The sequence below is a fragment of the Theropithecus gelada genome, chromosome 20, assembly GCF_003255815.1.
Source record: "Theropithecus gelada isolate Dixy chromosome 20, Tgel_1.0, whole genome shotgun sequence".
Taxonomy (NCBI): domain Eukaryota; kingdom Metazoa; phylum Chordata; class Mammalia; order Primates; family Cercopithecidae; genus Theropithecus; species Theropithecus gelada.
In genome coordinates this window covers 67,916,310-67,928,230 of record NC_037688.1, presented here as the reverse complement: position 1 = coordinate 67,928,230, position 11,921 = coordinate 67,916,310, and the positions used below count along the sequence as shown (strand labels likewise).

Genomic DNA, 11,921 nt, shown 5'->3' with positions numbered 1-11,921 from the left:
TGAAACGACAGACACCTCCCCTCAAGTGTCTTCTGGTACCTCCACCACCTTCTCCAGCTGAGGATTTTCTGAGACCGCAGATAACTCCCCTGGAGTGTCTTCTGGTACCTCTTCCACCTTCTCTAGTTGATGATTTTCTGAGACCACAGATACCTCCCATCGCCTGTCCCCTGGGACCTCTACCATTCTCTCCAGCTGGATATTTTCTGGGACCACAGTCAACTCCCCTTGGGTGTCTTTTTGTATGTCTTCCACCTCCTCCAGTTGATGATTTTTTGATGCCACAGACACCTCCCATCGAGTGTCGCCTGGGACCTCTACCATTTTCTCCAGCTGATGCTTTTCTCAGACTGCAGACAGCTCCCCTCAAGTGTCTTCTGGTACCTCTTTCACCTTCCCCAGTTGATGATTTTCTGATACCACAGACACCTCCCCTCGAGTGTCTTCTGGTATCTGTTTCACCTTCTCCAGTTGATAAGTTTCTGATACCACAGACACCTCCCCTCGATTGTCTTCTGGTGCCTCAACCACCTTCTCCAGCTGAGGATTTTCTGAGACCACAGATACCTCCCTTCAAGTGTCACCGGGGACCTTGGCCATTTTCTCCAGCTGATGATTTTCTGAGACCACAATCATCTCCCCTCGAGTGTCTTCTGCTATCTCTTCCACCTTCTCAAGCTGATGATTTTCTGAGACCACAGACACCTCCCCTTGAGTGTCTTCTGGTTCCTTTTTCACCTTCTCCAGTTGATGATTTTCTGAGACCACAGACACCTGCCGTCAAGTGTCCTCTGAGACCTCGACCATTTTCTACCACTGATGATTTTCTGAGACCGCAGACACCTCCCCTCGAGTGTCTTCTGGTACCTCAACCACCTTCTCCTGGTGAGGATTTTCTAAGACTGGAGACAACTCCCCTCGAGTGTCTTCTGATACCTCTTCCACCTTCTCCAGTTGATTTTCTGAGACCACAGACACCGCCCGTTGACTGTCCCCTGGGACCTCGACTATTTTCTCCAGCCGATTATTTTCTGACACTGCCGTCACCTCCCCTCAAGTGTCTTTTTGTGCCTCTTCCACCTTCTCCAGTTGATGATTTTCTGAGACCACAGATACCTCCAGTCGAATGTCCCATCGGACCTCGACCATTATCTCCAGCTGATGATTTTCTGAGACCACAGTCGTCTCCCATCGAGTGTCTTTTGATACCTCTTCCACCTTTTCCAGCTAATGATTTTCTGAGACCACGGACAGCTCCCGTCAAGTGTCTTCTGGTATCTCAGTCATTGTCTTTAGCTGATGATTTTCTGAGATCACAGACAACTCCACTCCAGTGTCCCCTGGGACCTCTACCATTTTCTCCAGCTGAAGATTTTTTGAGACCACAGTCATTTCCCCTCGAGTGTCTTCTGGTACCTCTTCCACCTACTCCAGTTGATGATTTTCTGAGACCACAGACACCTCCCATTGAGTGTCCCCTGGGACCTCTACCATTTTCTCCAGCTGAAGATTTTTTGAGACCACAGTCATTTCCCCTTGAGTGTCTTCTGGTACCTCTTCCACCTACTCCAGTTGATGATTTTCTGAGACCACAGACACCTCCCATTGAGTGTCCCCTGGGACCTCTACCATTTTCTCCAGTTGATGATTTTCTGGGACCACAGACACCTCCAGTCGAGTATCCCCTGGTACCTCTACCATTTTTTGCAGCTGATGATTTTATGAAATCACAGACTCCTCCCCTCGAGTGTCTTCCGGTACCTCAGCCACCTTTTCCAGCTGAGGATTTTCTGAGACTGCAGACACCTCCTGAGTGTCTTCTGGTACCTCTTCCACCTTCTCCAGCTGATGATTTTCTGAGACCACAGACCCCTCCAGTTGACTGTCCCCTGGGACCTTTCCCATTTTCTCCAGTTGATGATTTTCTGGGACCACAGACCCCTCCAGTTGACTGTCCCCTGGGACCTTTCCCATTTTCTCCGGCTGATGACTCTCTGAGACTGCAGACACCTCCTGAGTGTCTTCTGGTACCTCTTCCACCTTCTACAGCTGACGATTTTCTGAGACCACTTCCCACAGATGGTCCCCTGGGACCTCGCCCATTTTCTCCAGCTGATGACTCTCTGAGACTGCAGACACCTCCCGAGTGTCTTCTGGTACCTCTTTCACCTTCTCCAACTGATGATTTTCTAAGACCACAGACCCCTCCAGTCGACTGTCCCCTGGGACCTCTCCCATTTTCTCCAGCTCATGATTTTCTGAGACTGCAGACACCTCCCAAGTGTCTTCTGGTAGCTCTTCCACCTTCTCCAGTTGATGATTTTCTGAGACCACAGACCCCTCCAGTTGCCTGTCCCCTGGGACCTCTCCCGTTTTCTCCAGCTGATGACTCTCTGAGACTGCAGACACCTCCCGAGTGTCTTCTGGTACCTCTTCCACCTTCTCCAGTTGATGATTTTCTAAGACCATAGACCCCTCCCGTCGACTGTCCCCTGGGACCTCAGCCATTTTCTCCAGCTAATGATTTTCTGAGACCAAGACACCTCCCGAGTGTCTTCTGGCACCTCAGCCACTGTCTCCAGGGGATGATTTTCTGAGACCACAGACACCTGCAGTTGAGTGTCCCTTGGGACCCCAACCAGTTTCTCCAGCCAATGATTTTCTGAGACCACAGACACCTCCCCTCGAGTGTCTTCTGGTACCTCTTTCGCCTTCTCCAGTTGATGATTTTCTGCAACGACAGACACTTCCAGTCTCATGTCCCCTGGGACCTGTACTATTTTCTCTAGGTGATTATTTTCTGTTTTTTGTTTTGTTTTGTTTTTACTTTTTTGTTTTAGTTAAAATACATAACTCTTTTACTTCTTAATGCAATAAAAGAAATTAACATCTCGTACACAGAAGACTAGGAAAGGGAAAACTACTTACTTCTGAAAATCCAGTAATTTAATCCTATTTGTACCTGTCCATAGTACATGAAAGTAATGTTTAACATGTTTTGAATTAAATTTTACTGGTGGGGCTTTACAAGGTAATTCTTAGAAGTAATAGTTTCATTCATTTCCAGGTTAGCTGACTGTACGATTAATTAACACAAGGCGCAGTAGCCATCTTTGTCATTGTGTTGCAACACTCACCACGTGCCTCAATAAAATGGCTGATTTAACAAGATGATGGCAACAGGAAGGGGAGACTTTGGATTGTCTATTTAAAATCTAGGTAATAAGTATTTAATAAAAAATCTATCTGAAGTGCACTTTCACATGCTATTTGTTTATAATAAACAACAGACTTCCTAACTTTGTTGCAGTAGGCTTGACTACCATTTCATTTTACCAACTGCACTTTCCCCAGTAAGCTTAAAATAACAACAAGAACAAAAATCCCTGTCCTTTCATATACTAACAAAGAGCATTGGCTACTGAAACAGTTCATTGCAAGACACACAAAGACGACATACTGTGGCATGAGTTTTTAATTTGTTGTGCTGTTACTAAAGTTCTGAGGGCTGCAGTTAAAACATTCCAGTTTCTCCCTTCCATCTTTATTGATTCTCAAGATTTTGCACAGAAAACTCTTTGGGGGCTAGAACAGTAGTAATTGTATCACACTGTTTTCAAGACTTCAAGTTTCAAAAGCAAATCATTTAAAAAAAAAAATACAGTTCCTGATTTGATTTAGATACAGGCACAAAAAAGTAGCACAGGCTTGAAGGTTACATTGTCTACAAATGGTGGCAATATTTTCCTTGGGAGAGTAGTTCTGTTGGCATTTATTTTTTAAATACTCAAAACGCTCACCCTCAAGCAGTAATAAACACAAGCAAAAGTGATTTTACCCTTAAAATAAATATTCAGAAAAACCTCTCTGTATATACAAGTGAAAAAATATGTAACAGTTTCACACATAAAATAATAATAATAAAGGATTTGTTCATATATGTAGCTGAAATCTGCTGTTCCAGCCCACATGCCCCCAATAAAGAAGGGAGGCACAGACATAGGTGACTACTGTGGTTCACTAACTTACAGCATTTTTGTACCGGGACACTATCACCACCAAAAATTTATCCTTCTTGTTATATTTTTAAAATTTTTAAATTTTTTCTTCCTTTTTTGTTTCATTTTGTTTTGTTTTACAGCATGCCAAATCCTTTGGCATACATGATGGCCTTCAAGAATCTCTCTTTGGCCGGGTGCAGTGGCTCAAGCCTGTAATCCCAGCACTTTGGGAGGCCGAGACAGGTGGATCACAAGGTCAGGAGATCGAGACCATCCTGGCTAACACGGTGAAACCCCGTCTCTACTAAAAAAAAAATACAAAAAACTAGCCGGGCGTGGTGGTGGGCGCCTGTAGTCCCAGCTACTCGGGAGGCTGAGGCGGGGGAATGGCGTAAACCCGGGAGGCGGAGCTTGCAGTGAGCTGAGATCCAGCCACTGCACTCCAGCCTGGGCAACAGAGCCAGACTCCGTCTCAAAAAAAAAAAAAAAAAAAAATCTCTCTTCAAGTTTTTCCTTGCTTGAATATTCCAGAAGTAAAAGCACATTAAAGCAAGTATGAAATGTAGGTAACCTTTCCATGTCTGGGCCATTTTTGGGTATAATCATCTTTAATTTTCCTAGTCCTCCCACAGGTGCTCTGTCTGTGCCCATTTTCAACTGCAAGAAGAATCTTTTATGTTCATCTGTAAAGGAATGAACAACTTCCCAGAACTCCCTAATCAGAACAGAGTCCCTGGTATAGCCACTATCATTCTGTAGTTTCTTCTAGTGCTTGGAAATGTAGATTCCGATTTCCACATATAAGCAATTCAATTTCTTCTGTTCTGAATAAGTACTTCAAGGGAGATTCATTGGTCACCATATGAAAACCTCTCCGAAAAGCCTTGAACTGTTTTTCTACTGATTTATTGAGAATGTAGTCAGAATAAAGATTAACAAATTCACTCCTGTTTTCATTTGTCATTGGAATTTTATCACCATTTTCCTTTAGATCATACGTCATTGGGTTACCAAAATGATCTGTCTGTGATATCTGGAAAGTGATCATCATGTCATCTTCCACATTCCCTCTTTAAACTCTGAGATACAACTGGATGAGAGTCTCCCAAGTCATGAAAAGTTCCTTTTTTCCCCATTAGCTTCTTGTAGACAACCATGGGAAAATGTACATCCAGTACACAGGTATTGTAAATAGCCAGACCCAGTACTATGCCGATCAGAGTAAACTGACCCCTCAGTTTCAAAAGAAGATGGATTAAACCAAAACAATTTTGTAGATTTATCATATGCGAACATACCAGTATCTGGACTGAAGATTTCCTCCACAACCAGCTGAAAAAATTCTTTGGAAACACCTCCCTCATCAACTCCTTGTTCTCGTTCAAATTCCACACACAACTGCCTCTTCAAGTCTGCAGGATTTTCCATTGCGATCATCTCTAGCCGGACAAGTGCATCATCTATGATAAGGTCACATCTAACTTTGAGTTTCAAATATGGATTCACCTGCTGTCCTTGAACTAAGCTGTAGAGAACAGTGATTCTTCGTTCACTGTACATGCGAATTCTATTGTCAAAATCCCAAATTCCTTGTGACAGCATTCAATATAAAGGGACATGTCATAAAAGAATTTGTTTTTTGTTTCTACTTTGAAAAAAAGTATAATCTTTATCCATTTCTAGAACCTCATTCAGTGGTTCATTAATAAACTCTTCAAAAGGGATAAGTGGTTTTCGACAATCCAGGGTTTTAACACCAAGTTCAGTTTCCAGGGGGTCCACTCGAGGACCTTTCTTGTTTCTTCTTTCTTCTCCCAAAAGCTCCCGAAATGTCAGCTCACTGGACTCAGGGATGGGTTCTTCATCATCTTCCTCATTGTGGTTTGTGTCTACTTCCCCCCCCAACTGCATTTGCATAGTAAACCATTTTCAAGCACTTCGAAGCAGCAACAATGGCATCATCATCATTCACTAGATTTCAACTGTTAAATTCATTGCTTATGACTTTGTAAGTCATAAGTTGCTGAAATGGCTCCATCATTCTCCGAATCTGGTCTGCATTGTATTTAGACCACAGTCTGATCAGTTTTCCTTGGGCTGCAAGGGGTAGCTTGCTCATTGCTTTGCAAAGTAATGGCAAAGCCATTTCCAGATATTCAGGACTGTGGAGATTTCTATTCTCCATTACGAAAATGAACAAATTCAGATAATTCGGATCTCAAGAGTATTCGTTGTGATACGACAAGTCACATTCCACGTTAGGCGACAAATATACAAATGCATTGAGAAAGGCAGTTTCAATTCTTTCATTAGAGAGCAATCTGGTGTAGACCCTTCTAATGGCATCAATATCCCCAGACACATCATTAGGGCCTAATTTTTGCAGATTGTTGTCTCCCTGTGAGCTATCACCTATCCTTGAGGAAGATGCTTCTGAGTCTTCTTCCATAGCAGCAGCAGAACATGCAGCTTTTTCCTTTTCATCTTCATCCTTGTCTTCATCCTTTGCTTAAAGAGATTTCAGTTCTTTCTTGGTGTGTTGTTTAACTTTCTGGAAGCTCTGTACCAATGCCTTAGCACTAGAAAAAACTCCTCTAATAACAAGGATTAAAGGGGAATAATCCTCTCTTTCTCTACACAATTCAAGAATTTCACATACCTTCTCTTCTGTTAAGTAAGTCACATCTTTTTTTTTAAAATAGGCTAACATTTAAAAATGTATACTTTAATAAGTATAAAGTGTATAAATAATTAGGTAAGCTTGTGGAGAAGCTGACCAAGATACATAAATTAGGAAATACAAGTGTCCATCTAAATTTTCTATATTTCATTTTTTTCATAGTATTTATTAAAGGTGTTTAATATACAGTTTCTCATCTGTCATTTTGGAAGTCCTTTATTGTAAAGACAATTCTATTGTCTGATGACAAACAGCAGCCACAATGGTTATTCAGGACCTCCATGTTGGATAAATTCAATTTCTTCTTGAGACACAAGTTTCCTTCTGTATTTCTGAGGTAATGTTTTTATTATTTCTGCAGTATCTGGTGGACTCTGATACATAAGCAAATCTGGTGATTTACTTCCCTTAGAATGTTGTGAAATTACAAAATAGTGAGATGGTAGCCCTGCTGATCTCAAAGCTTCGGATAGATTGAGTTTAGGATTGTCTCTTCTGTCAGGAAATCTTATTAATGGAGTGTGTGGGCCGGGCTCGGCGGCTTAAGCCTGTAATCCCAGCACTTTGGGAGGCCGAGACGGGCGGATCACGAGGTCAGGAGGTCAAGACCATCCTGGCTAACACGGTGAAACCCCATCTCTACTAAAAAGTACAAAAAAAACTAGCCGGGCAAGGTGGCAGGCGCCTGTAGTCCCAGCTACTCGGGAGGCTGAGGCAGGAGAATGGCGTAAACCCGGGAGGCGGAGCTTGCAGTGAGCTGAGATCCGGCCACTGCACTCCAGTCTGGGCGACAGAGCGAGACTCCGTCTCAAAAAAAAAAAAAAAGGGAGTGTGCGGTTTGACTACCTGCTGAGACGCCACACTCCTGCTGCCAGGCTGGAATCCCTCAGCTCTGGACCCCAGTTCTTTGCTAGTAACTCTTTTTTTTCTATGAACATTTAGGTACAGAGACAGTACGTGCATTCACTTCTCTTGGGCAATAAACGTGAACGACCCTACTGGCAGACGCCATCTTGCTGCCCATCATGACTCCGAGAAGGGGCGTAAGTCACATCTTTAAAATCAATTCTAGCACCTTTCTTGTTCATTTTTTATCTCAGAGCAGGAGTTGTTGGGGGCACCTTTCGAGTTCTCAGGACCACAGAGTTTTGCGTTAATCTTATAAAGCTCGAGGGCTTTAACAACTGCTACATTATTATCCACAGGAAGAAAAGTTGGACAGGAAGCACAAAACTCATTCGTGCAGGCCTCATTTCCACAGGTGGTAATGAGGCATTCCGTTAGATGCTTTGCAGCTGCTCGCTTCATTCAGTTAGCTTCAGTGTCGTCAGACTGAGGTTCTCCTGGTGATCTGTTACAGGCTGTGGCCATTCGGTGACATCAGGGTGATCACAGCTTTGAGTCACTGATTAAAAACAGGTGGCCACACCAGTCTTGCTGCTACCTTGATCTGAGCGTAGGCTTAACAACGCATATTTCGCCAAACTTCTGAGGAGCTGGTGAATTCTAAAATCAAGCTCTTAGAGATTTTTAACATTACAGCCATCTGTATACATTTGTCAGTGCCTCCGGTTGTAAGCTGGTTGATGGTAGGGATCATCTCTTCCATATTTTAATTTTACATAATAATGGTGACCATGTTTTCTTGACACCGTACGTCCCCCTCTGTCGTCGCCCCCGCGCCTGGGCTGCGGTGGCCGCCTCACGGGTCATCGTCGCCCTCGCCCTCCGCCTCCGCCCGCCACCGCCTGGTTCCCTTTCGCTAAGGTTCACGCGGGACCCGCGCTTCCTTATCCGGAAACCCAGGCAGGGTAAGGGGGCGCCGGAGCCGCCCGGAAATCCCGGCTTTCATTCCCGGCTGTCGCTGCCTGTCCACACCGCGGGGCTGCGGGGCCCTCCTGGCAGGCCGCGAGCTACTCCGGGGAGGACCCGAAGGAGGCGCCGCCGCCCGCAGCCGAGCGCTCCGGTCCGCAGAGGTGAAGCGGAACTCGGCGGCGGACAGCGGGCGCCCGGGCTGGCAGATGGCTTGGTGGCGGAGGGGTGCGCGAGCGAGCGAAGGGTGGTGTGTCGGCTCCTGGCCAAGGGAAAAGGCCCTGTCGTCTCCTCTAGTCACCCCGAACCCAGCGCCACCATCTTGGTGGAAACACGGATCTCCCAGTTGATTTTCTAAGTTCAAAGACACCTTCCCTCGAGTGTCTTCTGGTACCTCTGCCATCTTCTCCGGCTCCACCACTCGCGTGTCCCCTGGCATCTCAACCACCTATTTTACTCGAGTGTACTCTGGTACCTCTACCATCTCCTCTAGCTGATGCTTTTCTGAGACCACAGATGCCTCTACCACTGGAGTGTCCTCTGGGACTTCACCTACTTCACTCGGGTGTCCTATGCGACCTCAACCCTTGAACTCTGGAGAGGGAGGTTGCAGTGAGCTGAGACTGTGCCACTGCACTCCAGGCTGGGTGACAGAGCGAGATTCAGTTTCAAAACTAATAATAATTAATTAAAAAATAAAATAAGTTATGACAGCACGTTCCTATAATCCGTCTCAATAAATAAATAAATAAATAAATAAATAAATAAATAAGTCCAGCCTGCCTGTGCCTCAACTGCTCTTCCCCACAACCCACCTTGAGCATGCTTGAGAACATCCTTCTCCAGCCAATTTGCCTTGGCACGGGTAGGCCTGACCGGCAACAGGCAAGTGAGCTTGTTGTCCAGGAGAGGCACACGAGGGAGGCCCTGGTTCAACACATCCACTGCCTTGCCCAGCACAAAGCGGGAGGTGGAGATGGCTCCACTGTCTTTAGCCCAAGGCCCTTGTTGCCTGTGCTCTGGCTTCCTCTGCATCAGACTAGCCAGTCAGGTAGAGGTTTCTCTCCCACTGGCAAGATGGGGCCAAACATTCCTGCTGGTCCACCTGGAATTAAGAGCAAAGGTCTCGTGCTTGGCTCAGACTCAAGGGCTTTCCCAGGTCCTCAACCCTGTCAATGGCCTCACCTTGACCTTGAGCACAGCAGGACTGCGGGAGGAGCGCTGGTTGAGCCGGGTGCCTCCTCCAGTCCAATTTCCATTGGCCAACAGGAAGGGCTGCTCAAAATCAGCAAATCTAGTTGTGCTCGCTTGTGCAGCGCATACACTAAAACTCGAACGATACAGAGATTAGCAGGCCTCTGTGCAAGGATGGCACGCCAATTTGTGAAATTTTCCATATAAAAATAATAATAGGCCGGGTGCGCGGTGGCTCACACCTGTAATCCCAGTACTTTGGGCAACCAAGGTGGGCGGATCATTTGAGATCAGGAGTTTGAGGCCAGCCTGGGCAACATGGCAAAACCCTGTCTCTACTAAAAATACAAAATTAGCCAGCCGTAGTGGTGGGTGCCTATAATCCTAGCTACTTGGGAGGCTGGGGCAGGAGGATCACCTGAACCCGGGAGGTGGAGGTTGCAATGAGCAGAGATTGCTGCCACTGCACTCCAGCCTGGGAGAGAGAGAGACTTTTGTCTCAGGAAAAAAAAAAAAAAAAAAAAATCATCATCGTCGTCGTCATGTAAAATCAGCAAAGCTAGTGATAGCCTTCTGCACAAGACCAGGAATCAGGGTGCTTTCCCGACAGTCTTCTGGGATCACCAGGTCCCTATGCAGGGTCCAGGAGGTCGGACCCTGTGTAAGCAGTGAGGGGGAAGGGCAGTTTTCCATACAGAAGCTGCTTGCTTTCTGGGGATCGGTTTCCTTTCTCTGCTCTGTTCTCAGAGTTGTACCATTGGCCACTCCAGCCTCTGTCTTTCCAGGTCTCCCCTTACCTCCCTCCTGCCAGAGGAGAGCTCTGTTCTAGAACCAGGTCTTACTTTGAACCTTTGTTTCTCCTCTTCCAAACAGCTCAAGGCCTCATCCTTTCCTGGTGGAGATCTAAGTAGGACATAGTGACAGGGAGGGCCCAAGGCCTGCCCTGAGTGCCCTCCTCCCTTGTGAGCTGTAGGAGGTCCAGGAGAGCCTGGGGAGTCATCCTCTTTAAAAAAGAAAGTCCAAGTGCAGGAGCAATTCTCTTAACTGAGCCTGATGTAAGCAACACTTATTTACCTTCCATTTCCCTGTAAAACATATGAGTGATGCTAACAGTCCACTGACTACTATGTCTAGTAGGTTACTAGTGGGAAGCCATTTGAATTAACCCAACCAACTTCCAATTCTATTAATACAAGATTTTTTTGTTGTTGTTGAGATGGAGTTTCATTCTTATTGCCCAGTCTGGAGTGCAATGGTGCAATCTTGGCTCACCGCAACCTCCGCCTCCCAGGTTCAAGAGATTCTCCTGCCTCAGCCTCCTGAGTAGCTGGCATTACAGGCATTCACCACCATGCCTGGCTAATGTTGTATTTTTAGTAGAGACGGGGTTTCTCCATGTTGGTCAGGTTGATCTTGAACTCCTCATCTCAGGTGATCCGCCCGCCTTGGCCTCCCAAAGTGCTGGAATTACAGGTGTGAGCCACCGTGCCCAGCCTAATAAAAAATTTTTAAAAAGGGACTTTGCCATAGCAAGTAAAGATCCTATTTCTTTTTCGTTATAAATGTCTATATATGCAATTTAAAAATTCTGGGCCAGGCCCGGTGGCTTAAGCCTGTAATCCTAGCACTTTGGGAGGCCAAGGTGGGTGGATCACCTGAGGTCAGGAGTTCAAGACCAGCCTGGCCAACATGGTGAAACCCTGTCTCTACAAAGATACAAAAATTAGCCAGGCATGATTGCAGGTGCCTGTAATCCCAGCTACTCGGGAGGCTGAGACGGGAGAATCGCCTGAACCCGGGAGATGGTGGTTGCAGTGAGCCAAGATCGTGCCACTGCACTCCAGCCTGGGTGGCTGAGTGAGACTCCATCTCAAAAAAAAAAAAAAAAAAAAAAATTCTGGAAGGATACTTATACCCAGTAATATTGCCTTTTCAAAAGTCTTAAATTGAAAAAATAAAATAAAAAAGTCTTAAATTGGCCAGGCCTCGTGGCCCATGCTTATAATCCCAGCACTTTAGGAGGCTCACTTGAGGCCAGGAGTTCCAGACCAGCCTGGGTAACATAGGGAGACCCCCATTTCTATAATTTTTTAAAAATTATCCAGGCATGGTGGTGTAGGCCCAGCACACAGGAGGATCACTTGAGGCCAGGAGTTCCAGACCAGCCTGGGTAACATAGGGAGATCCCCATTTCTATAATTTTTTTTTTTTTTTTTTTTTTTTTTTTTTTTTGA

The 11,921-nt window shown here is 45.7% G+C and overlaps 1 protein-coding gene, 1 non-coding gene and 2 pseudogenes across 2 annotated transcripts; 1 reads left to right on the top strand and 3 right to left on the bottom strand.

Annotated features, from left to right (window-relative positions):
- Nucleotides 1–4,135: 4,135 nt before the first annotated feature.
- On the bottom strand, nucleotides 4,136–8,338 carry LOC112613700 (annotated as a pseudogene).
- On the bottom strand, nucleotides 6,706–7,708 carry LOC112613705 (28S ribosomal protein S36, mitochondrial-like). The gene is made up of 2 exons (XM_025369409.1): nucleotides 7,649–7,708; nucleotides 6,706–7,214 (listed from the first exon to the last, which is right to left on the bottom strand). The coding sequence occupies exons 1-2, from the start codon at nucleotides 7,706–7,708 to the stop codon at nucleotides 6,948–6,950; spliced, it is 327 nt and encodes a 108-aa protein (XP_025225194.1). The 3' UTR covers nucleotides 6,706–6,947.
- Nucleotides 8,339–9,793: 1,455 nt separating the features above from the next.
- On the top strand, nucleotides 9,794–9,896 carry LOC112614945. Its single transcript, XR_003117237.1, has one exon. It is a non-coding gene; the product is annotated as a U6 spliceosomal RNA (small nuclear RNA).
- A 331-nt stretch (nucleotides 9,897–10,227) lies between these two features.
- The window catches only part of LOC112613893, a 7,975-nt pseudogene continuing 6,281 nt past the window's right edge, over nucleotides 10,228–11,921 (bottom strand).

Bases quoted from the DNA above. Each gene is read 5' to 3' on its own strand.
- LOC112613705 (XM_025369409.1), bottom strand. From the start codon at position 7,708: ATGATGGGCAGCAAGATGGCGTCTGCCAGTAGGGTCGTTCACGTTTAT. The intron at 7,215-7,648 runs GTGAATGCACGT...TAAGCCGCCGAG, and splicing joins ACGTTTATTGCCCAAGAGAA to CCCGGCCCACACACTCCATT.